Source organism: Larus michahellis, chromosome 7, assembly GCF_964199755.1.
Source record: "Larus michahellis chromosome 7, bLarMic1.1, whole genome shotgun sequence".
NCBI lineage: Eukaryota > Metazoa > Chordata > Aves > Charadriiformes > Laridae > Larus > Larus michahellis.
The window spans coordinates 34630774-34657261 of NC_133902.1; the positions used below are offsets into that span (position 1 = coordinate 34630774).

Consider the following 26488-nt stretch of genomic DNA (forward strand, 5'->3'; position numbering starts at 1 on the left):
TATTTCTGACGTTTATAAGGTTAGGAAAAGCAAGCAGAAAATAGAACTGTAACTCACACTTTTGAAGCATCTTCACACATCAGATAAGGCAGGTGGGTCACAGACACGCTTTTTTCTACACAAGTCATTTGCAGGGTTCAGAACCTGCAGCTCATTTACACACTGGTTTCTAATTGCAACCATTGGGAGTAAACGTAGGAAAACTGGATCCCAGCAAATAACCACATGTACAACTTCTGGGCAAAACTTACTCAGCTGTTCATTACATTATGCAATAAAATATAACAATATTGCAAGAAAGTTATGGTTGCAAAGTCCTGAAGCAACCAAGTGAAGCGATGAGCAAGTTTAAGATAGCCCACGCTTTCTTCCTTGGGCCTCCAAATTCAAGTGCAGAGCAGAGCTCCGTAAACATTTCCTATTATTTCATTAAGGAAACTGAACAGCTTGCTTTGTTCTTTAGAATCATATAGATTTTGTAATAGGGCCCTTGTAGTTAGTCTCGAGAGATATAGTTTCAACTGACATATTTCTCCATTTTTGACATTAGTTACATACAGGTTTCTGTGTCACCATAAATTTTATCATAATGGCCACAAATTTTCCTGTATAAAAATTAAGAAAGAAAAAACACCACTTATAGGTCAGTGTGCTTTTAATGATGCTTTTGAGCTCTCTATATCAAGAAAGGATGAATATCTGAAAATTCTATATCCAGGAACAGAATCTGTTCTGAAGTAGGAGACACTGTGTGATAACGTGTATATGTATGCATGTGTGTGTTAAAAAAGCACATCTATTATACATGGAAGGGAACATAGCGCTTATTTCAGTGGAATTATGGCCATTTTCCTGATACGTGATTTTGCGTTAAATTGGCTGAGTGATCAGTTAAAGTTAACAATAATTTTCATTCTCAAACTAACCTTCCCTCACTTCCCAGTAGGGTGTCAGTTCAATACTCAGCTATGTAAGCATTTTGCAATATAAAACATGCATTAAACCTGATGTTAATGTCAATTTACTTTCCTGAAGCTGTGTCACAAAACTAACGAGTAAACTGTGTGGGGTTTTTTTTCAGATGAATGGGAAAGCAGATTTTCTTTTCATCCTATATCTGATTTGCCGCCTCCAGAGCCTTATGTACCCGTGAACAGAAGTTATCCCAGTAAACTAGCAAGAAATGAAAGTAGAGGTAAGTTTGTTTCACCTCTGCTGTTGGAATTTCAGCGTATCATCCTAAAAACAATGTGGATGGGGAAGAGACTGGATGCTGAGGTTTCACAGCTTCTCAGACTAACAGCCTGGTCACCTTTCCCTACCACAGAAAAAAAAGTAAATGCAGGTTCGCAGGCACAAGCCCTCTTAAACTTGTATTTGAGGGGAGAATTGTTTGTTTTTTAAGTTGGAACATGTATTGTAAGAGTCCACCTCTGCCATTATTGTCAGCCCTTCTGCTACAGGCAGCCAGAACCACAAAATCCCTTAGGACTTCCTCCTCGTTTCCCATCTAAAGTCATGCACAACTCATTTATTTATGTCCCAACGTCATCCTTGAGTTTAGTTATCCTCCCTCCTTGGTGTGTTAAACTCCTAATATTTTTTAAGACAACAGTCATATCCTCCTCTCAGCTTTTGTTTTGCTGGGCTGATTAAATCAGGATGTACTATGCTCTGCTTCCAAGATATGTTCTCTGATCATCGGGATTGCCTCTGTATACATTTCAGTTTGACTTTGACTTCTCCAATCAGTGTTACGTGCTGTTTCAGTTCAGGTCTCAACCACGTCTTCTTCTACAGCGGCATAAATGTTTCCTATCTATCTTCATTAGTGATATTTTCCCTGATACACCCAAGGATCAATTTACTTCTTTCACAACCAGTGACATCGGTGGCTCATAGTTATCCTGTAATCATCTGTACACTCAGATGTTTCTCTCTCTCTCCTGTTGCCAAATGATGAGGTTTTGTTTGGAGCAGAAATTCCTGTTAGTCCCTGACCCTTCACTTTGCCCTGTTCGCTTTCATCCCATTCGTGTTACTCCACAAAGGCAGGCAAAGTAATATGTGCATTTTTGATGTTTCCTTTCACGAGTTTGCAATGAAAATCTTCACATAGGGAAAAACACAAGGAACTTCGAAATGTTCCTGTATTTAGAGCTTGCCACTTTCACTGAAATCTGCCTGTGTTGCAAGTAGCACTGAGAAGGTATGTGTTCACATCAAATAGTGTGGCTAACGAGCCATCAATCTGTTTTGAGAAGGGGACAAAGGACTAAAATACATATGCTTGCCTGACATTTAGGGATAGTGTCAGTTAAAAGCTTTCTTTTACGCTGTTTGAAGTTCTGATGACCTTTAATAAACTAACCAGAAACTCTACAAAGATTTTTTTTTTTTAGTAAAATGGCTAGGCAAGAAAATGAATAGATCTTCACCAGTTACTGAATGGCTTGGATGTAAACTCCCACTTTAGAAGAAAGCTGGAGGAGTAACACAAAAAACTTTCCTTCTCTTTTAGGTGGCTCTGGCCGAAAAGAAAGAGGTGCCCCCCCGCTTCCGCCGATACCAAGGTGAAATGGGTTCTGGCCCATCTTTGGGCAACGTCTGTTTTCAAGTTTCCTTCGAGTCAGCTCTCCTGTCCACATCATTGGAAAGTTGTCTGTTTTGCTTTATTTCCACTTTTGGCTTGTCAGCTGGAACAAACTTCAGTCTCTATTACAGAAGTAATAGATGCAGCTTATGAACTATAGTTGCTCAAAGCTATAAATTTTATTTGCTTATACTGCAGGCTGTCATGAAAGGCATTTTGTGGACCATACACAACATATGTGCATCATGCTTACCGTGTCCAGCCCTGTCCCCTTGAGAGCTCCACGGAAGGTCTGGCTTTGAATTGAATGAGAGCTGGAACAAAGCTGTTTCATTCACTTTGGGTACAGTGGCTGTATTATTTGAATGGTAAAGTACAGTCTATTTTCTGTTCAAAAAAACAGTTGCTGGGGAAATCCGTGTAGCCAAGAGTCCCCTGGATCCTTCTTTGCATGCCTAACTTGGCCCATCTGCTTCTGCAAGCCATAGACCTACTACATGGTGACCAAGAGTTCATCCTTAACCTTTTCACCTCAGCTTAGCCAAGCAAACCTTATTTTAAACTATAGATAGCACATCCTGCCCTGAGGATGGAGTGTGTCTGGCCTTGTTTTTATCTGCGGAGAATCTCCCAAAGAAAAGCACAAGTGAAGAATTCAGCAGCATAAAAATATCTTTTTTGGTTTTTTTTATCCCTCTTTCCTTGTTTCTTAATAGTGTTCGCTTTTAGTCACCTAATTCTTTCCTGCTCTGGTGTGGACCGACCCACAGTCATCTGTGTCCTGGATTAATGCCCTCTACCTAAGACTACATGCGAAGAGTCCTCAGAAAGTAGTCTTGGTGCAAATGCAAAAGTTATTGTAGTTGCAGCCTCCTTCTGTAAAGCATCGCTAACACCAGTACTCCACAGACTGCTTCCCGGTTGTTTTCTTTAGTACAATTAAATGATGGGTTTTGACTTAAAAAGCTTCCTGGGGTTTAGGTCACAACTCTCAAGAGAGATTGTATTTGAATTGCGTTACAGTAGAGCGGTCCTTTGATGTAGTGAAGGAGGTCTGGCGTTTGTGCATTCCAGTGGGAGCAGTAGCTCCAAAATTTGCTGTCTGTGCTGGTTCGAGAGCAATGGGAAGATTTGGCCTTCTGAGTTTACCATGAAGCCTCTCCTTTCAAACTTTGCTGCAGGGAGTTCTCTGCAGAGAGCTGCAAGGCTTACTTTAACAGAAGAGAGAGTAAAGTATTTCAACATTGTGACATTTGGTGCATATGTTTAATGGCTTTGGAATTTTGTATATGAGAAAAGAGTTCATTGTACGAGTGCCTTTTACAAACAGATCTAAATGTACATAAAATGCCTTTGGAAATTGAAGATGATAATTCTGGATTTGCTGAATTCATCGCTGAATGATAGCTCTTTGTTAATTGGACTTCTGAAGGTTAGCTCTGAAAAATTTCTCCTCTGTCTCCTCAACAGTTTCTGTTTCTTCAACGTACTCCTTGGGATCCCCACCAAGCCCGTATCAGCAGTCGTGCTTCACAGGGTTTAGCTCCAAAAAAAAAAAAAATAGAAAAAGCAGTCATATAGGTTAAGAAAATGTTTCTCTAGCGTGGGAGACATGATCCTAAGTACGCTCTGCGGCTAGAATAGGTCAGCCCTTGAAAATCTAGGGGATCTAGCCAAAGAGAGTGTGGACCCCACTGAAGCGTCGGTGCGTAGGGCTTTTTGCTCTGTCGGGGGGTGTGGACGGGCAGATCCCATTTCTGCCCCACAGTGAAGGGGATGAGACAGAGTTGGATTCGGCCAGATCAAATTTAATTTGGCCTTTTCAGTGTTTGTTTACAAAATCTTGTTAGCTCTGATAGCGTTTGCCTACGTACCTGTTTTTTATATTTTTATATCTAATGGCCTATTTTAAGTTACTGTTTATGGTCTTGAACCTGCAATTGAATGCGCAGGCGCAGGGATGTATCTACACGTAATTGCAGGATCGTGGCTGTAAGAGTTTCTTAAACAGACGTTAGCGGGACCGCCATGTGACAGGTGCACCTTGGGATCAAAGCTAGCACAATGCTGAATTTGTAAATGTATTTTATGGATGTCACTTAAAGTGCCTTTCTCTTTGGGATATTATGATGTGAATAGAAGTCCAAATGAGATTTTTAGGATAATAACTTAAAAGATAAATTATTGTATTCATGTTTTTAAACTGAAGCGCTTATAACTTTCTAAGGAACAACGTTTTGAATTTAAGAATACAATATTTTCCGTACCTTGACCTGCCAAATCCTTCTTAATAGCCAAATAGCTATGCAGCCAAAAAAACCCCAAACCTCCAGAAACTATACCCTTTTTGTAACTTACTTGCTTCCAGCATGAATGTTTTACTTTAAGTCAATGAAAATGCTGCACGTTGTTCTGACAACTCTCCGCATCATTCAAAATGCCCTATATTTGATCTTTTGAGCAAGGTTTCCTGACCAGAAATTCTGGACCACTACCAAAGACTTGGCAAACCAGCTTCCATCTCACTTTAAAATGCTGTGTAAAAGGCCCTCAAGTCAACAAGCCAAGAAACCTGAGCTGCTGGGGTTTTAGCACTTCTTTGTACTGTAGAAACCTCTTCAGAATGGATGTTTGGCATATATGTAAAATAGCTCAACAATGCAGAAAGAGGTATTTTTTTCACCTAACAGCAACTTTACTATTTGCAATAAAAGTCCCTAGATATATTCCAGAACAATGCAGCATTTTATCATTCAATATATTGCTTCATATATCAGTAGCTATTTACAATATGATCAGTATTAAGGTATTTATTTCACTATGAAGTGTTAAAAAAAGAATACAGACCAGATTGAATCAGTGGTGCCTTATGACTTTTTTGAGTCAACTTTTCTGTGCCTCGCTAGAAAAATTAATAGCCGTTTCTCCTCCGAGTCCTAATGTAAATAGGGCCGACAGTAGCATTATAGTGTTTGAGCCAAGCCCCGCTGTTGCGGTGTGCTCGGTGGTGTGCTCGGTCTGCTAAATTCAGATTGAGCTGGGTGTAGGGAGAGACTATTGGGTCAGCCTTTAGGTGAGGTGTAAGTGGGCGCTGATGAACCTCACTGGTTAGCCTCACAATCAATTGTTGGTATTGCTCTGGAAATTTAACCCTTTCCTAAAACCAGCGCCTCACGCTGCTGTCCGTACTGACTGACGTCACGTCAGCTGTCCCGGCTGACTGCAGCGTGGTTGCATAGGTTATTAGAGGACTAAATTGGATTGACTGCTTGCATATAAGATTGACTAGGTTTGTTTCGACGGCGTTGTGTTATAAACCTTCACACCTCAAACAAACTATCTTTGTACATCATCCCTGAGGCTTGCATTGTGTGACAGCGGCCATGGATGTTCATTTTTGTTTAATTCAAGTCAGTAAATAAAATGGGAGTGACTTTTGTACTATGTGACAATAATTTCTGCTCAATATTTTTTGGAAGAAAAGCACTTGTTATGTCTGTTATGACTTTCTGCACCAGCCATTGGGAGAAGAGGTCACAGTGATTGATGTTCAGAGTTGTTAAAGGAAACTCAGCTTGTGATTCAGGAAGCATGTATTTCTGTAAATGAATGGCTTCTTAAATAAGGTCGCAAAGTTCTTGTTTAGAAGCCAGCATTTCCCAACACTAAAAGAATCATAAGAATGATTTATTATTTTTTTTCTGCAAGAGTGAACTATTAAAGTTCCTTAAATTGTCACTTAAAAAACTGGATGGTAGTTTCTCCTTGCAGCAATAACTGTTTACATGTCACTTGTAGAAGTAGGTCTCTGTTGGAGCAGAGGATGAGGGAACTAAACTGCTGTCACGCTTCACATATATTGTAACACAACGATTTGCTTTGCAGAAGTATGGAAATGAAAAGGGTACTTTTTGCCTTGGGAGCAAAGAATGGAGTTGAATGACCAAACTGGGATTATTTCAAGCAGAATGTCAAATATCAAGACACCTAGAGAGGGCCCCTCAGCCCCCGGACGCTGGAAAGGAGAAGGTTGCTCAAGGAAATAAAACCCAATTGGCTGAATGTTGCTATCAGTACTCGAGCACAAATCAGGATATAAAATGTGTACCTGTGTAATACCACATCACAACAGTGTGCACACCGTTGTCTCACAGTCAGGTGCGAACAACCTGTTCTGGCGGTACATTGACTCTGTATAATGTATATTGTATGAACTTTGGCTTTTCAAACATAAGGAAGATCTCTTAAGATATCCAGTAGCACATTAAGTGTAGCTAGTTCATGGAATGGTTTGTCATGTACGTTGAGAGAAAACAGGGATCTTGTAGCCTGTAAGGGGGAAATGTCTGGGCCATTCGGTTAAAATGTAAACCTGGAGCATTGCCAAAAAGAGGAGTGTGGAGAGACTCGGCAGAAGCAGGGCATGTGTGTATGTTCTTGGTAAGCGAGCGTGCGGCGAGTAGGGAGGCAGACTAAAAGAAAAAAATGGAAACCGCACCTCTGAAAAAAGGGAGTAGCCCTTCAGTGTGTTGCCATTTTGAAGTACAGTTTGGGATAAATATTCTTTAGTGTAAACTAATGCACGCAAAAGGAAGACCTCTAAATTTGGACTTCCAAAGCCACACAAGACTCCGAAAGAGAAACATAACTTAAAACATGGGCTGAGCAGAAAGTAACATGTTTTTATCAGATGCTTAAAGTTTGAGCTTTTTATAAAATATTAATCTAGTTCTGTGAATATTTTTTTTTGCTTAACATTTATTTTGTATGTGATTTTGTTCTCCTTATTTTTCTGTCCTATGCCAAATAAATTTTACTTTTATTTACTTGGTGGTGCAGACTGCTACATTGAGGACAGCCGCGGCTGCTGCCTGGACAGAAACGCTGTCGGCTTCAGCAGGAGCGTCGGAGTGAGCCTGGCGGGAGCTGGGGTGGGTTGTTCTCCTCCTCTCCTGCCTGCCATTGCACAGCGGTAATGCTCAGAGGACTTTGGACCTCCGTACAGTGACGATTAGACACCTGCAGATAAGGAGAAATAATGAGTTTAGTTTAGGATAAAGAACGATTGAAAACCTGTGGTCAGCGAGGGTGTTCTTGTCGGTGGCTGTTGTGTGGGCTGTGGGCATTGCCTCCTGGCAAGGCAAGCAATCCCCCTAGTTGAGCACGGATTTTTGTTCCTCTTATCTCCACTCGCCAGGCAAAAGGCTGCCAGAGAATATCAAACAAATGAAACCCTCCTTGTGGCTGTGGAGCCCTTGGATGTTAACCTTTTCAGATAATTTGGACAAGGTTTATCACAGCAAGGCCCTTTCATAAAAGTCCAAAGGAGGCTCAGATTGGGCCTGTGCTTCCAGCTTCTCTTCTTGAAGGTCATTTAAAACCCCAAGAGAACTAAAAAGCTCTGTGCTGTAACTCATCGGTCTTGCAAAGACTTAAGCAGCGGGTTTACTCTGACACAGATCCTTTGACATCTCTGGGGACTGCTTGTTGATGCCTTCATTTTACAGACTGCCTGGGACAGAGACCTTGACTTTCTTAAAAGTCCACAGGCAGCGATGGCTGAGATGTGGCCTAGAAGCCCACCGGTGCCAGAGCCTGGGCCGTATAAATAGAAGAGCCCCGAGGGAGGGAGGAGGCTGGGAGCGTGTGAGCTGGAAAGGAGCTGGCTCAGCAGGCTGAGGGACCTTTGCTTGCAGACCTTGGTGGCAGTAGCCTTGAACGAGAACCCGGAGGTATGAACCTAGTGATCAGCTAGTAGGACTGTCTGTCTCATGTTTTACCGAAGGAAACGTGTTTCTTTCTGGTTTTCAAGAAATTAAATTACTTGCTTGACTTCGGGAAGAGGGCGCTGAACTGAGCATGCTGTGACCTAGTCATAACCACAACATAGTCCTTCCTCTGTTTAACTCAAAAAATGCTTTTCCTTTAAAATAAACCCACAGACTGCACTGTAAAGCAGTTCTGACTGCTGCCTGCCGTTGCAGGAAGGCTCACGTGTTGCACGCAGGAACACAAAAATACCCAACTCCTTTGATCGTGGTTCAACAGTTTCCAGTGACCTTCCTGCCTTGTGTGCACAGGCTGCTCCCTCCTGACCTCTCACCACGCCTGACTCCATTTTGTGTTGAAAATAGTACATTGGTCCTAGCCAGTTATCGATTTGGGGGCTAAATATTGGCCCATACATCTCTGTACAGCAATTAATGTGTTATTTAGGTTAACTAACAAAATAGATCAAGAGCCTTCAGGATTTGTTTTTCTCTGCCTAACAGTAAGTATAACCAGCAATTCTTAACAGCTGTTTCTGCTGTCTTGTGGTTCTTTGAGAATCACCCAAATATGTAACGTGACGTAAGCGTGATTCCAAGTTTCATTTTCTGTTACACTCTTCGAGTTCCTACACGTTTTATTTCACACATAATGAAACTGCGTGGTTTACACTTTTTAAAAGAGTTCATCCTTTTCACTCGTTGAATAGGACTCCCTGTAATCCTCCTAAAAAGTTCATACTTACTCTTCCAAGCTGCGAGGGCCTGGTGCATGCAGGGGCATGCCAGCTTTAAAATCAAATTGATTTTTTTTTCATAAGCGAAATGTTTCTCCCCATACACGTTAACTTTTATCTACAAGCAGAGCTGTGCCTGGGCTCCGCTCGTCCTTCCAGTTGTATCACAATAAGAATTTTCGGTAGCCGTGGTAGCCTTTGCTGTACCCTGCTGGTTGTTTTGTCTTTGGGGTATCTGTGCTGCTGGGTCTGCCTGTGTTTGTTTACACATATCCAGGCTGCTTATCAAAAACTTTGGTGAAGCATTAAAGTAAACTGGATGGCACTTTGTCTCCACACTGTAGATATTGCAGCAGCGCTGGGAATAAAAAGCAATAGGAATAATTTCTAATGTGAGCTAGTAAAAGCCTCTGGACGCACGGACTACATCCACTGATTAACGTACAGGTCTTATAAAGACTTATAGGTCTTATAGCTCTTATAAAGGCACCCCTGAGCAGAATGATTGTTTCACATTCATTGATGATGTACCTGACTTCATCAATACTAACTTGTCTTTTCTGTAACTCACAAAAGCATTCCTCTAAGAATTAATTAATGCTGCCATAAGTCTCCAAAGATGCTCATCTGATGACTCCCTCCCACTGCCTTTCTTGTGCTGAGGAAATCTCCCAACGCAAGCTTTGTTAGTCCGGTCATTTGCATCCTAGCAATGTAAGTGCGCTCTGCTTATGTAGCAGACCCATGGTAGGCAGCCCTGCTGTCACTTCCCAAAAGGAAGCAAAACAGCCCCCAAAGGCTGGAAGGTGGCAACTTAATGGGAAAGCCAATGTCTCCATTGCATTAAACTTTCCGTTTCAATGGTCAAAACTCTCTGGGAAAGACTGCGTAATGGATTCCTTCTGTAGTGGATTTTTCAATTGTTAAATTAAAAAAAAAAAAGCTACTGGTTTATTCTGTGCTTTCGCAGGTAAGGGAGATAGATATTTATATGTTAAAATTTTTATACACATGGATCTTTATTTCAACAGAATTAGCACACAATCTTCGAAACAGTTACAAGCCTGCACACCTTCGTTATTTCCTGCATTGTCAATCAGGCTCTTAACCTATCTAAAAAATTCAACAGCCGTCCAGGTACAGAGATAATCCTAAGGAAAGGATGACTGACACAAAAATACTTTGATTAAAACACAGAGAATAAATTGGGTGGCTGCTGCTAATGCCACGTGTCCAACATCGATCTGTCTACTGAATAAAAAAAATCAGATAATTACTACTTCAATCTTAAAGCACGTATTTATGGCTTAAGATACAGCTTCTGCAGAAGCTACCTTCAAAATGTAAAATAGAAATCTATAATAAATGCTGCCCATATGATATTGTCAAACTTTCTACTCCACCACAATAGGGCACTTTTTAATTTTCATAATTTTTCCTCTCTGTTCTTACTGCTCTTTTTTTCTTTCTCAGATAAAAAAGTTATTTCTTTAAGAATGCTAGGGTTTAGCCTCCATAAATACCATTCTCATTTTGAATATGGGCCTGTTCTTCCTATTTAATTTTTTGCTAGAATACAGCCAAAATCTCTGCCTAAGCACCTCTCGGGCAAAGGCAGGTCGAGGGCTGAGGACGGGGGCGGGCTGTCGGTTGCTGGTCATCCTTCCTCTCGCCAGAACAGGAACCGTGGCTCCCTCCCTGCAGCCGGGGCAGGGCTTTACTCCATTTTCAAAGCCGTTCCCTTCCCAAAGGAACTGCTTTGGCTACATTTTACCTTTACTTGTGTGCACAATCGGTTGGCTCCAAGCTTGCGGAACACCCTACCTGATAAGATGCGTAACCAATTTCCTTCTGAAAACGCTTTTGTGTTCATGCAAAGATAGGCGTTTAGGTAGTTCTTTGCCTTACATCCTACCTGACTTGAAGTAAGCGTGTGAAAAATGAAAATGCCCTCTATTCTAGCAGAAATTTTAGTGACTCCCGAGCTGGGGGTGAGCCTGCGCGTGCCCGGCTGAGCAGCAGCGAGCACAGGGAAACCCACGAGGCTGAAGGCCAAGCGCTCCTGAGCTATGAGAGCACGAGGCGGCTGAAGCACTCGGAGGTGAAGAGAATCATAGAATCATGGAATCATCGAACTGCCTCGGTTGGAAGGGACCTTTCAGATCATCCAGTCCAACCATCAACCCAACTCTGACAAAAACCATCACTAAACCGTATCTCTAAGCACTGTGTCTGCCCGGCTTTTAAATACCTCCAGGTACTTCCCTGGGCAGCCTGTTCCAACGCTTAATAACCCTTTCAGCGCCAAAATTTTTCCTAGTATCCAGTCTAAACCTCCCCTGGCACAACTTGAGGCCGTTTCCTCTTGTCCTATCGCCTGTTCCTTGGGAGAAGAGACCGACCCCCACCTCCCTACACCCTCCTTTCAGGGAGCTGTAGAGAGCAAGAAGGTCTCCCCTCAGTCTCCTTCTCTCCAGGCTGAACACCCCCAGCTCCCTCAGCCGCTCCTCACAGGACTTGTACTCCAGACCCCTCACCAGCTCCGTTGCCCTTCTCCGGACCCGCTCCAGCACCTCAACGTCTTTCTTGTGGTGAGGGGCCCAAAACTGGCCACAGCACTCGAGGTGGGGCCTCACCAGTGCCCAGTACAGGGGGACCATCACTTCTCTCGTCCTGCTGGCCACACTGTTCCTGATACAGGCCAGGATCATGTTGGCCGCCTTGGCCACCCTGAGCCAGGTAAAAGCTGGGGTGAAAGGCTTGGCTTGAAACCCAGCCTCTGTCATATGTATGTTGACACTGGAACTGGTGTCCCTCGTAAATAATGTCCATTGTGCTGCTTGTCAGAGCCTGCAGAGCCCGTCAGGACTTTCTGTGCTCTGTGAACGCCAGCCCTTGCTGCAGACTGCTCACATCCTTCTCTTGACTATTTTTTTCCCCTCCCTATTTAAAATAGAAACTTTCACTTCTGCTATTTGGCCCATAGCTTGGGTTACTTATGAAACTCCGGGACCTTTGCTGGAAAACATTCAGATATCCTGTTTGGTTCCTCTAAATACACAGTTTATTCTGCTCAGCTGCGCCTGCAGGAGTGCTGCCGCACCTTCGTCCAAACGCCCGTCAGCTGTGGGGTAGGTGTGTTTGCCTACACAAACTACTTGTGTGTTTGTAGTGCCGATTTAAAACCAAAAACCCCGCTGTGTGCTTTAAGGGAGAATCACCATGCACCATCCATGGCAGGACTCTCATTCCTCCTTCTCATACACGTACTGGCCACTTGTGTAGCGGGGAGGGGGGAAATTGTAAACCCATTTTTTCCCTGCAAACGTTTCTAATGTAAGTCCAAGTACAAGCACGCATCATAAAACGAGAAACTTTGTGTTTGCTTTTAACTAAGCATGTGAGAATAAGGTATGATACACCTCCAGCCTAGGAATTTCTCTTTGTGCTGAGAAATACTGCGCCCCTGGTGCAGGAGAAGCTTTGTGCCCTCCAACTGATCTAAACTTGGCATTCTAAGCCATCAGAGGCTCGGTAAGTTATGGAAGAGCACGTTAGACTGAAGAGGAAGAACATTCCCTGCAATCATCACCAGGGAATTTTATTTTAAATGCTTATTTTGAGAGCCCTCTTCGTTGGGGTTTTTTTTGTGGCTTTTTGGTTTTATTTTTTTACCTAGCTGTTATTGTCCCCTTCCCATATTCATGGAAATTATTAGTTTTTGTGACAGGCTCTAGTTTCCACAGCAGATGACAATTACGAGTCCAAATGGTACAGTTTGCCAAGCCCTGCTGAGGCAAACGGGTGAAAGGAGGGGGTCGCTGGTGCCGGGGGGGTGCCGGGGGCGTCCTTGGGGCGGGGGGCGCAGCTCGGGGCGGGGGGGCAGCTGGGTGGAGGCAGCGGCTGCGGGCACAGGGCTGCGGGCGCTCATTTCAAACCCACCTTTGCTGGCTGCCCGGGCAGCCCGAAGGCTCCCCGAGCTGCCCGGCCGAACCCACCGCCGTGTCTCCCCCTTCCCGCCCACGCCCGGCTCCGCGCCCCGGACCCCCCGGAAGATGCCGGGTGCCTTCGCGGAGCGGCTGCTCCCGGGCCTGCCGCTAGGGGGCGCCCGTGGCTGCCGTGCTGCGCTGCCCAGCCCGGAGAGCGACTGCCAGTGTCAAAACTTGGGGATTACAGAGGCACGGAATGGTCCGGGTTGGAAGGGACCTTAAAGATCATCTACTTCCACCCCCCCCGCCCTGGGCAGGGACACCTCCCACCAGACCAGGCTGCTCAAAGCCCCATCCAGCCTGGCCTTGAACACCTCCAGGGATGGGGCAGCCACAGCTTCCCTGGGCAACCTGTTCCAGTGCCTCACCACCCTCACAGTAAAGAATTTCTTCCTAATATCCAATCTAAATCTCCCCTCTTTCAGGTTAAAACCATTACCCCTCGTCCTGTCGCTACACTCCCTGATAAAGAGTCCCTCCCCATCCTTCCTGCAGGCCCCCTGCAGGTACTGGAAGGCCGCTCTAAGGTCTCCCCGGAGCCTTCTCTTCTCCAGGCTGAACAACCCCAACTCCCTCAGCCTGTCCTCACAGCAGAGGTGCTCCAGCCCTTTGATCACCTTCGTGGCCCTCCTCTGGACTCACTCCAACAGGTCCATTTCATTGCTTGCACGACAAGCAATTCATAAACTGTGCTCCTGGTATTTAACTACTGACGTTTTCGATTGTATGGTTTTGGTTATGAGCACGCTGCGATGCATAGTTCATCACTTCAGGAACACTACATGCAGTTTGACTGTTGGTACAGCAGCGCGTTCACTCCAGAGGTATACAGCCTGATCCTCCACGCAGTTGCACAACTCTTAGGCAAGTAAAATTCCGGTATTGGCATAAAAATGATGCAACAGAATCACACATCTGACTCTACTCTGTTTCGGTTCAACCGAAAGCAGCATGCTATTAGACCTAAACAAATAAGATCTTTAACAAATAAAGTTTAACTGCAGCTGGAGAAGAAGGTAAGAATTAAAACAAAACATCTATTTATTGAAAATGTCAAGTGGAAGTAACAGCTAATTTTAAGAAAGCCACTCTGACAATATTGCAGCCTGAAAGCCAATATTTACTCAAATATTTAACAGAAGAAAGAAATTCATTTGTATTGTGAGTCAAAGAAACAGAAAACACAATCAGTCTGGCTATCCATATGAGATTAAAATATTGGCCATGAATTTAAATGAAATGCCAAATTGCTGAACATAATCAGGAAAAGGTGTGAGGAAGAAACGATGTCAGGGAAGAATCTGTAGGTTCCAGAGGGAGAAGTATGCAAAAAGTATCGGTACCGTAGCTGCATGCAGAAGAATTCAGGAAGAAGAGGGTATATTAACACTCCCCTGTGACAAAGTGACAGAAAGGATTGAATGCTACAGCAGTGGCGAAATGAAGAACAAATAAATGAACAAAAAACTACTGGATTTCTGCCAAAGGAGACAATACACTGCAATCAATACGTTTGCTGGATTACATTTAAACTGTGTTCACATAAGAAATAGTGTCTTGAAAAGGGGAGGGATGTGGTGTGATCGCAATCAGGAACTTAGTAAATAGAGAGAGTTTACAGGGGTTTGGGTAACATTCTGAAAATATTTCCAAAGCTTTTCATTTGTGATGCCAAAATTGTTTTTGCAGTTTATTTGTTTGTTTGGGGGGGGTGGTCGTGTTTGTTTGTTTGGGTTTCTTTACTAATCAATTGCTTGCTGAATAAGCAACAGGTGCAGCAGACCACACACCAGAAACAGCTGATTTAAGCAACGCAGCTTGCTTGAACATAGTTTTCCTGAGCAAAGCCGCATTTACTAACTTGGGTGCAATACTGGTAACTCTTCCCTTCTTTTCTTTTTTTTTTTTTTGGTTTTGGAGGAATCAGGCTGCATTTGAGTGGTCTTACAGTGACTGAGCAGTTAAGAGTGCTGGGAACATGTAATAAGCTGCCCATGTCAGAATGAATTAATGGGTTTTCTTAGGTCAAGAAAGAGCTGTAACTCTTATGTGCTGGTCTTAATAATTTCACCACATACTGTTAGTCATGTGGGTATGTGAAAATGTAAAAATCAAACAAACAAACAAATATTTTAAGTGTCTACATACAGTAGAATCAGCTCTAACCATAATATGAGACAAATGGAGAAGACTCGATAATCATTTTCGAGATGAAGCATTCAAAACCGCTACATTAAAATAGTGATTTCTTTGCATAACTTTTGCATGCTTCTTCCTCCCCTCCCCCCCAGCCTCCTCTCAGACTGATTAACTTGTTAACTCATCTTTGAGTACTTGTATTTGACTTCAGCAGACTTACCTGCTTGCTGAGCCACGTAACAGGTCGATACCGTAGCACCAGTGATGGAGTTTGTACGTTTAGGAGGTCTCTGCAACATTGTTTTGTCTCTCCTGAAAGCAATTTCAGAAAAAAATCTCATAGTATTGAAATAATATGGGGCTATTCTGAACTTTACTGAATTCAGTGCGATCTAATTTGAACCTTTTTTTCTTTACTTGTTGCTTTAGAGAGATGAATTTCACCACGCACAACGTTTACTGCTGTTGCTTCCAAGAGCAGTCCATTTCAACACACCTGAACATACACAAATGTTGCTGAAGCTTTCATTTCACTTTCTGCAAGCTGACTGCATTAGCTTCATGTATTTTCTTTTGGCAGATACAATATTTTGAAGACTGTAATTGCCCCGAGAGCTCTGTGACACACCAGTAAGCCATGCCCATGTCTCAGCCACAGAACAAAGTGGAAGTGAGTGAGTATGGTGCAGTAAACACAGACTTTGCAAAACCAGCCTGAACTATTGTCTTACAAAAGATACTATAACAAAAATACCAATTAAGTTCTCGTAACGAAGGCAGATAATGAGGGCTACTACTGCGAAATTGTAGATGAGCAGATAGATAGCTTTCTTGAGGAGGAAGATGTTTTACAAAAGTGTTCCAAGGTAATTGAAGTGAATGTAATCATCCAGTGCATCCCTCGTCATTTCTGTGTTAACAAGCTTCAGGCTTACAGGTAACAGCATCCGGGTAGGGATTCTCCTGGCCTCTGGGTTAGATTGCTCTCAGGGACACGGATGCCAGACTTTTCATGGTGTTTAAGCCTCCAAAGTTTGGGAAATTGCTTCATGGGACTGTTAAGCACTTTCCCTTTGACACCCCCCCTCCAGAGAAGAAATCCAGTGGCCTATTGCCTGTCTACAGATTAATTCTCCTTAGGTTTTTCTTGTTGCTTAATTGCCTCATCAAACGTAACTATATTGTAAGCTATAGTTTATTTTCCAGTAACCATGTGAGTCAGCGTAAGTGATCAGACGCATCTAGATACAGATAAGCAGTTCATCTTCTTCCTGAACATCCTACGCGCAACTGCCAGAGAACAGACATTAGAAAACAACAAACTTTCCGAATCCTGAACTACATTTTTAGGTAACCGAAGTTAGACATGCATTTTCAGATGGAATCGGCTGAGAAAATTTAATAGGGGGTAAGCACATGTCCCTGCCTTGTGCATTATATCATCCATTTACCCGGTACGCAGTATGAGAGCAGTACTTCTTCCAGTACTAGAGTTACAAAGGCCATGGTGGCTGTAGGCATAATTCCAGTTTTCATGTAAAATTTGGCTCGTTGTCAATAACCAAGGTGCGTTGAGTAAGTATTTTTCCTGTAATTGAATACAAGGCAATTACCTAAGAAGTGCTAGTCTCTCCACCCATTGTTGTAATGATTGTGTTAGTAAGATATTTAGATTTTTCCGTGCTGTTGAAAACTAGGTGCGCAGCTGTCTGGAAATCCCACTGCGATTTTACCTGTAGATTTCTGGACAGTTTGCATCCTGATGCATTTGCCAACATTCTTGCTGTCTGCTCATCCTCTGTATTCTTATTTCTGTCTATTCTTGGAAAAGTCACTTCTCAGTAATATCCTACTGAGAGGTTATTTAGAGAGATGTTGGTACTACATTTGCAATCGATAGTGCTGCTTTGAAGCTCACCTGACGCTTCCTATTGTAAGGCAGTGTTGTCTTTCAGTTATCACCATACCCTAACAATTTGGCTACAGCCTCCATGCTAGCTTTCTGAGTCTTTCTAGAAAAAAAGCACCGTTACTTTTAGTATTTTCAGAAACCAACTGGAGAAACGTACTTGCTTACAGTAAATTCTTGAGGGCTTTTCTTCAGGATACTCCAGCGTTTCAGGCTTTGCACCAAGCACTTGCAGTTTATAAGTAGCCTTCACATCAAGTACAGAGATGTGTTTGTGATCCTCTGGAAATCAGCCCAAATTGGCTCAGTTGTATGTCTTTGAAAAATACATTTGAATGTGATCACTGCTAGATCTTAAAAGCTAAAATTGTCTGAGGCCTGTTCTCATTGAGAGGGTTAAGCCTCTTGCAGCTCCCGTGTGGGACCAGCCTATATACGTGTAATTGCTGTAGGTAAATGAGTGTGATGAAAGCCCCAGGTCAGCAGGACGACTCATGGAATGGTTGCTCCAGCTGCTTTTCACTGGTTGAGCTGTTGCCCAGATCAAAAAACAGGAACTGTCTCTCCCACACACTCAGTTGACTGGTGGCACACAAATGGATGGAAATACCCGCTTTGAGTGAAAACAGAACAAAAACCAAAGGGGAAAGCAGTTCAGGATTCTGGGATGGGTGGTATGGCAATGCTCAAGAGGATCAAATTAAGACTTTGGGGACAACTTTCAGTTTTGTGTTTATTTAGTAGCTCTTGGAAAGCTTGGCTTTGCAACACTGGTAATGGTGTTTTCTGTGAAAGCTGAGCTGCCAGTGGTGGAGGACAGCTGTGATCAAGAGCTGATGGACTGCATAAATCTGTCCTCTCAGTAGTCTGTAGACAAAAAACTTGCCTCTTCCATACATTAGTTGCACTATTATGGCTATGGTCATTGCCAGGCCAAATGTTGGGGTTTTTTAACTAATGCAAGGGGGCTTTTTGATATTTCGGTGGGCTGGATGAAACTCCATGAGAACTGGTGTCCATGACTGTCACCCTTAGTTTACAAAGATCTTAAAAGGAAAAGGAAAGTAAACTCTGTTCTATATTGAAAGGAATGGGAAAGTATTGTAAACTCAGGGTGCTGGAACACAAAGAGGCTCCATGCAAAACTAAGGTACATTCAAGGCCAGAGCAGAACATGTGGCTCAAAGAAAAAGTCTACAGAGCTTTCATTAAGTATTGGGTGAGTGGGGAGGAGGCGTCGACCAGTGAGAAGATACTGTCCTTTGCTGTTCTGGGAAGCAGGACTTTGTACAGTCTTTGGGAATACGCAGGAGTATCCTGTGTATTCAGTACTGCATTAGAAAGAATTCTTGACTCCGACATGAAGTTATCATTGCTAATTACCCAGGTTAAAAGATGCTAACAAACTCTCTTCCTACCAGTTCCCAACCAAGCGGAGAACTGGTCCTGCAATCCAGTGTTTCAGTTACTCTTCGTGCTGTTCTGGTGATACAATTCTGGTCAATAAAGGTTTCATGTTTCTTAACAGAGTATGGGGTCAAACTCTGCTGTTTTTCTCCGTTCATCTTGGAAATGGCTGCGTATCAATGACAGATCGTTGCTAGGCTGCTCATACTATATTAAAAAATTAAAATCTTCAAGAGGAAATATGCTATATTAAGTCCTAGGTATTTATTTCCTTGCATATCATTTTCCCTTATTTTTTCTTAGACCGCAGTTATAATTCACACAACTTTATTTAAATAATTATTCTAAACTCTAAATAGACTTTTATTGTATTTTTTCTATTTTTTTGTCTCAATCGTGTGCCTTTGGTACTACAATTTCATACTTTTGACTATTTGCATTCCTCGATGTTCCCCCCGAAAAAAACCCACAAGACGCAGGTCAAGTGGACTTTCCTGGCCTAGGAGTGTGTATGTGCCGGAGCTGAGATGGAAATACAGCCCTCTCCTGTAACTGCTCATCCCCTGGAAAATCATGCTGTTGGTGCGTGGATATCAACAGTAATCAACGAGCAGCCTATCCATCCAACTCTATGCTTTTGTAAAATAATGCACTGAAGGCTGATCATATTTTATAAATACTGAATCACTAGTGATCTTTTTAAGAGGAAGAAAGGAGTTCAAGAGAAGGGAAGGCATAAATTCTTACCAAGATTTCTTAGTACAGTGTGGGACACCTGCCTTGCTGCTCCCCAGAGCACGTCCCACTGAGGTATGTCATTTGTATAGGGAAGAGTATGAGGCAGAAAGCCAAAAAATCTGAAAGATCCATTATACTGTACTTCCAAAAACTAATCCCAATCAGTTTCAAAGTGGCTTTTGTCAGGTGCCAAACAGAGAAACAATAACATTGAATAAATTAACAAAAGAGTCATCTTTATTAGTGTTTGCAGCAAAAAAAGTCTCACCCTAATGTTACGTCAGGCAAGTGTTACCCAACAGGCTGTACCACCTTCCAGCGATAAATGTACATTTCTTGGCACGGCTTTGGTACAACCCCTCGCTGATCTTTCGGTTGGGCTATGTGGCCTGTATTAAGGGTCTTCACTTTTAATGCACAGCACAAAAATTAACTCATTACACATCAGTACATTTAAGTTAAAATGAAAGCAGACATACAGTACCAACAACATAGTACCTTCTAAAAGCTTCCAACAGTCATTTTTGTCCCCACAGGCTTCTATCTCTGGCTGCATTCTTTATGGGATTTTCTTAATCCTTTCCTGGCCTCTCATTTAATTCCCTTAAGTATTATTTTTGTTGCCACTATTGATATTGCTCTTCTTAATATATAGTACCTGATTTGGTTTTGGTAAGCTTCCTGTAGGTATCCTGACAGCAGAACGTATAAACTGAACTGACTATGGAAAAATTTATTAGGTCTTATCTGAGATGGCACTTCATAACTTGTCAATCACGTACATCTCTTTTGGTTAAGAGACTTCTTCCTTCCCCTCTGTTTTGGTCTCTTCTGGATGTTACACAAAAGGGGAAGAGGCACACTTCTTTTTTCGCTGGAAGTTGCCAGTGTGGAGGAGGAAACTACCGAGCACGCAGACCCTGGATGGCATCACATCTGCCAGGGAAGCTCACTTACTCCAGTTAGGACACCTATTGCCATACATCTGCCACACTTAACAACTCAGACGAGCTGGTCTGGGTCAAATAAACTATGAAGAAAACATGCAACAGGCAAGATTTCACACTTGCTCTCTCTGTGGCAGCAATACCTGGCTTAGTTCCTAGAAAATGGAGCAGCTCGAACCGCTGTCTCCTCAACTGCATCAAAAATGGGAAGCCATGGGAGAGCTGGATCCTCTTTTTCAGCACAAAAATCTTTGGCAATCACCAGCTTTTAGTTTTTACCGGGGAAATCATTGACTGTCTGACCAGCCTCGGGGAACTGATGCTGTGGAAAACATGGCGTTTTGTTTCTAAGCGCTCTTAACTGCAAAAAAAGTTGAAATGGGTGCAGACAGGTCAGCAAACAGGGCTGCCCTCGCAGCAGGAGGAAAGGCCGGGGGCCAGCCCCACTATCGGCCCACACCGAGCCGAGGGGGGCAGCCCTGGCTCGGGCAGATAAATGTCGGTGGCAGATAAATAAAAACCCGACCCCTGCTGAAGTCGAGGGCTGTGTTTTATCTCACATCTGCGAGCGGTGCCTCAACCCCGCGGGGAGGCAGCGCCTCGCCGCCAGACCGGGGCCTGGTCTGAGGGCAGGTGGCGGCACGGAGGTCGGTCTGCCCCGGCGGGAAAAGCCGGAGGCGGCAGGGGCTTGTTCGACTCCCCAAAGAAAGGCGGCTCCCCGCAGCGGGAGAAGCCCTCGGGGTAAAGGCCGCGGCGAGGACAGGCCGCAGGCGAGCCGCCCGCTTCACCCGGTGGCTGAGGGGCCCGGCCGCCGCCATCTTGCGGCTGATCCCTCCCACCCGCCGCGCAGCCCTGCGCCCCCGCGGGCCCTGCACGGCGCTGCTGGGCCCCGGGCGAGCGGCAGCGGCGGCGGGGGGCGGTGCGCGTCCGCAGGGCTTCCCCCCGGGGCCGGCCCCGCCGGGTGCTCAGGCGGCCGCCAGCGCTGAGCCGCCGCCGGCGGGGCGGGCCGGGGCGGGCCAAGCCGGGCCGGCCCTGCCCCTCCTGGGCCTCGGTACCGGCGGCCTCGGCCTTGGAGAGGTTCTCACCTTGGCAGGGTACAAGTCCTCTATACGTACCCGTGTGCGGAGGCGCCTACCGAAAGCGAAGTAGGTAAGCTGCCCGCTCCTTCCCCCGACTCGTAGCGTTATTTTCTAGTGAGGCAGCTGTCGCACGGGACAGTGCTGTTATTTTTTGTATCATCTCTCGGGTGTTTCTGAGGGAAAATGCTGCGTGCTCGTAGCAGGGGTGACCACGGAAAGGAGAGCCGTGGTGGGCACGGAGAGGCGGGCGAGAGGCGTTTGTGGCTTTCTCGCTGTGATTCACAGGGTGTTTCATCTCTGCTTGGCAAGTGGGGCAAGTGAGGCGCTTCTTAAGGGGTGCTGACAATAAAATATAATCTGTCCTTTGACAATTGTTTTGCTGTTTGCTTCGAAAGTATGTATCTGTCTGTTGACCAGCTCCAAGATGAGCCTAACTGAAAATTAAGGGGAGGTATGTTTTCCATTTGGTTTTGTGGCTTGGTATTTTGTGTTGTTTGCAGCTGTTGCTTCAGTTGGTCTTGTCCGAACACCTGCACTGACAAATTTTGGTGTAGCTGTAAGTGCTGCTGTCGTGAGCCCTGCCAGTGGCGAGCTCGGGGCAGGCCTCGGCTTCGCCGGGCACCCCACACAGGCGGCTTCCCCAATTCTCGGCTCTCCAGGTGCTTTCCTGTGATGACAGAGAAGAAAACAAACTGGAAAAGAACTGTGATCTTGGAAAAACAATGTTTGAGGTCTGATACTTGTTGTGGCACCATCTGTATTTCAAGCTAGGGGCGACCCACTTCTTGGGTTAATTGCTTTTACGATATTGCATGGCAGGGGGGTTGAAACTAGATGATCTTTGAGGTCCCTTCTAACCTGAACCATTCTATGATTCTTAGCTCAGTAAAGAGAAGCGTAAAAATTGCGGTTAACTTGCAAGAATGGGAACTGCGGTAATCACTTCTTCTCACTTAATTTTATCATTGTAATTCTCGAAAGTTGCTTTCTCTTAGACTTACTATGAAAACTTTTACATGAAAATGCATATGCTACACTCTTAGCTGAGGGTTGAGATGCTAGAGCTGACACAGATGGTAACTCTCGCTGCCCCGATTCCACTTTCAGCCTCCTGAATAAAATAATGTGTCATCCTTGGGATGTTTCTACATTGTATTAAAGTAGGAAATGAGGTCACGTTGTGGGACATAATTTATGAACAATGTGGATAGCCTTGCCAGTGTCACCAGAATTATTCTAATTGTGGTTATCAGCCGAAAGCTTGAGAGTGAGAGGCCAGAGGGAAGATGCACGTTGAGGTATCTCTTCTATTCTCTCATACCATCTTTGACTTTCATTAAAAAAAGAAGATGAAAGGGATTTTCCTGCTGGAAAAGGAGACAACTTCTCTATTTCGGTACTCAGAGAGGAACCTGACATTGCCTAACCCACAGCTGCTGGAGAATTGAGTTTCTGGTCTGGTGAATTTTAACACTTTACAAATATTGACAGCCTACGAGGGAAGTGGGCAAATATCAGTGCTCCAGTTTGTTTCAAGGGAATTGTAAACTGCATTTATTCCTTGCTCTCTGTCTATTGTTGGTCTTCATACAAGGTTTCCTCTTGTGCTGGCTGCATAAATGCAAGCTGACAGTCTGGCTGCAAGCAGGTATGCTTGACACAGTCGACAGCAGATAAGGCAGCATTATTCCTAAAAGCTTTGTCTTTATTGGCCTGCAGTTCCCGACAATGCAGTTGTGGCTGAGTTTTCAAGGATTCAAATCTTAGTCCTCAATCCCTGAAAGGATAACCACAAATCATACGTCTTATGCAGTCAAAGCTAAGTGCTTTCCTTTGGGGTTGTGTTATATTTCCTTGTTTTAGTGTCATTTGACTAGTTAATTTGTTATATCTGCTGTAAGAACAGATTAGTTTCTGTGTAGCATAATAAGGTTTTGGTCGTGCATCAGATCAGTATCTTTGATTTCATTAAGAACTGTGAATTGAAGAGATTTTTGCTCATGTGAGATGCTAGTTTGACTTAAGCTCCAGGTGTGATGAGGCTCTATGTTAAATCTGCAATTAGTAATTACCTAATCTCACAACAGTTATGTAAATGCATGTATCCTATAGAGCAAAAGGGGCTGAGAGATGTATTCACTGTGTTAAGCAGCATGCTGTGCAAGACCTTGCATTTCTGGAAAATACCCATTGTTCTGCAGCAGATAATCTGTGTTAAATGTGAATGTTTTGGGATGTGCGCATCTCTGGAGCTGAAGAGATGATTCACACTCAAAGCCCTCTGAGGGGTGCCAATAGCAGCTTTTACTGTGATGCAGTTTCTCTCTCTGAAACTCGTGTGGTTCACCAAAAATTGCCTCTGACTGACTTTGCAGAGTCCCTTGTAACGAAGTTCAAAGTAAAGATAGCCTGAAAGAAGGCTGCAGGAATATTTGTGGCACTTTACAAAAGATGGTTGTAGGATGTGTGGGTGTGTATCCATGTCAGTTTTGATATAGTGAGGAAGATACAGGATTATCATTTGCTACTGACTGATACAACTAGAGAGTCGGTCTTCTGCATATTTATTTAAATCCTGAATTATAAAATGGGGACAAGGGCACTTCTATATTTTACAGCAATTTTATGAGGAGAAATAATAATTTTAATAGAGAGGGAAGAGAGGTGTTTGATTTAGGCACAATTTTTGTTTAAAAGTATGGGCTTGTGTAGCTATATTGATACACTCGCCTGTGAAGGCTTAGCCTGTGCAAGCAAAAAGCCTGGGTAGCTCAAACCACTTTTCAGGGGAGAGAGGAAGGACACGTTATAGTGGTAAAAGTCCTTCCCACTATGTAACTGTATATAGACTGTGGCATTTCTGAGTAAGAATATCAGAAAACAAATTTAGTATTGACACGGTGGTAAAAGGTACAGCCTGGGATTGGAAGGGACAGGCGATGAGAAGGAATGGTAGAATTTAGGGATAGATAGAGCCAGGGTACACTTCCGCTACAGATCAAATGTTGTATTTGGTTAAAAAAGTTTCACATTTATCTTATTGCTGAAAAAAAAATATCAACAGAGCAGAGAGTAGTTTGAACATGTTGCGTTGCCAGGAGCCTTACCTTTATACAGTGCTGCAAGCTTGAAGAATTTGAGGTGCGGCTGTGCCAAAAACCCGCTTTTCACCTTGCAGCTGGTGTAAAATGTGGCTGGCTTCTTTCAAGAATTCAGTGCTGCAAATCTGTCCCTGATACTCTTTTGGACATTTTGCAAATCTCAACAACATCCTGAAGTTTTGCTAGTAGAAGAAATGGTTTGTTGTCTGCTTCATTTATTGCAAGTTTTTCCATCGTTCTATAGTAGATAATGCTTTGAGCTCCTAGTTCAAATGCATCTAGGTGAATGTATCATCTATAACATAAGAAAAAATACAACCTTTAAAATAAGCCCTATTTGGAGTGAGAGTCATTTTCCTTGGGAGAAGAGGTAGCCAAGGCTACTGGACAGATTTAGATGATGCAGCTGCTCAGTCCAGATAAATTACAACAGCATTGTAGGATTGCTTACCAAAAGCCTCAGGCATAAATAAAAGTCATGAGTCAAAGAGTTTATGCTACATGTGAATAAGTGCATGCTGGATGCCAGGGTGTGAAATAGAGGGTACAAGATCTCACCTTTGCTCTGACTTGATTTACTTGCTTATTTATCTGGCTGTTATGAGCTCTCTGTTCCCTGAGGATAGGATACAAAGAGGCTGGGAAGTCTTTTAAACTAGTCGTTAATTTGCACAGATCTAGCCATTGTGCTGTACAAAACGCTGGTTTGGGAATTGAGAATCTCAGCTTTACCACTGATCTGTTAAATGGTTTATGGCAAGTCGGCCTGCCTTTGCCTTAGTTTCTACCTCTACAAAATGGGGTGAGTTATTTTGACTTCCTTTCCAGAGTAGTTTAGGATTTAGTCCTGTCAAAATTTTATGTGTAGAGTTAGCTGATGGACTGCATATTTCAGAGCTGTATCACCAAACCCATACCTGTTTCTGGCAAGACCTTGCTATTAACCACTGAATATTGGTGTTTGTCCTCTCGTTTCATCCAATTTGCAGAATTTACATGTCTACTTGCTGTGTTATTGCCAGCCTTCTCAAAGGGGATCGCTGGTAACAAGTGAAGATCAGGAGTCACAGCACATATCTGATGTACATAAATTAAATGCATACTTAAACGTCTGTTACGGGCCTAAAGAATTGTATGTATGCGTAAGCAATAGCGTGATGAATTAGATCATTGGTCACTGTGTCATATATGGATCCCTTGCTAACTGGAAAGTGTATCATTAGCACACGATACTGAAACATTGGGAGAGGTCTCAAAGTTGCACAAAGCAAGGTACAAGCTTGAAGGGTGATAATGTGATTTGATCTCTAAATCTTTCTCGAAGGTAACGAGGGCCTTGCCAAATGTTTTTTTGTGCCGGTGTGGAGAACCTACAATCCTGGGTCGAATTTATCTTCCTTGTCTGGTATTCATGTTCTTGTAAGGGCTTTTCCTTTGGATTTTCCATGATAGGTTAAGAGGACATAAGCTTAGACCGTAAAATAATAGGAAAGCAAGTTTTTTTTTTGTTTTTTTTTTTTTTTTACTGTGTGGAGAATAAGTCTGTAAAAGGATGTACAAAAAAAGAACTGATACTAATAGACTATGAAGATTTCCTTGCAACAGAGTTATAAATGAATATGAGTTCAGTAAATTTGCATTTCCCTTAAATCAGAGGATTTCGTAACCTCTGTTACTCACCTCTAGCAAAATAGATACACAGCACAGAGTAACTGAGGGAGCATCTTTTTGGGAGAATAGGAGGAGAACAGTTTCAGGCTCACTGGACTTGAATTGACAGTAGGATGTTCACAAATGAGATCTTGGAGACAGGCTGAAATCATAGTTTTATCAGAAGAAGATAGGTCTGGATTAGAACGAGAGATCTATTTATAATTGAATAAGTGCTTATAAAAATACACAGGCAGAAGATCTAGGGAGACAAAAGAGGAACAAGGAGGGAGCACTATGAGCACCCACAGAAATTTAGAGGGATCCAAATGTTATAGGAACAAGAAGAAGTAGGAGGAGAATTAGGAGGAGCTGTAATTACAAAAGATATGGGTCGGGCAAAATTTCAAGAAGACGATGATTATTATGAT

The 26488-nt window shown here is 43.3% G+C and overlaps 2 protein-coding genes and 1 long non-coding RNA gene across 6 annotated transcripts in view; 2 read left to right on the forward strand and 1 right to left on the reverse strand.

The window, feature by feature from the left end:
* WIPF1 (WAS/WASL interacting protein family member 1) overlaps nt 1-4140 on the forward strand; it is a 57991-nt gene extending 53851 nt beyond the window's left edge. Inside the window, exons 8-9 of the mRNA XM_074594843.1 lie at nt 1082-1195; nt 2522-4140. Of these exons, the coding sequence (XP_074450944.1) occupies nt 1082-1195; nt 2522-2577 (170 nt within the window). The 3' untranslated portion in view covers nt 2578-4140. The remainder of the gene's footprint in view (nt 1-1081; nt 1196-2521) is intronic.
* A 3357-nt stretch (nt 4141-7497) lies between these two features.
* LOC141746418 (uncharacterized) lies at nt 7498-21418 on the reverse strand. Its single transcript, XR_012588349.1, has 3 exons — nt 21343-21418; nt 15447-15538; nt 7498-7612 (listed from the first exon to the last, which is right to left on the reverse strand). It is a non-coding gene; the product is annotated as an uncharacterized LOC141746418 (long non-coding RNA).
* GPR155 (G protein-coupled receptor 155) overlaps nt 21231-26488 on the forward strand; it is a 31209-nt gene continuing 25951 nt past the window's right edge. For 3 of the 4 annotated variants that reach the window (XR_012588347.1, XM_074594840.1, XM_074594842.1), the window contains exon 1: nt 21231-21376. The gene's annotated coding sequence lies outside the window, so the exon portion shown is untranslated. The remainder of the gene's footprint in view (nt 21377-26488) is intronic. The other variant, XM_074594841.1, reaches the window with a different exon arrangement.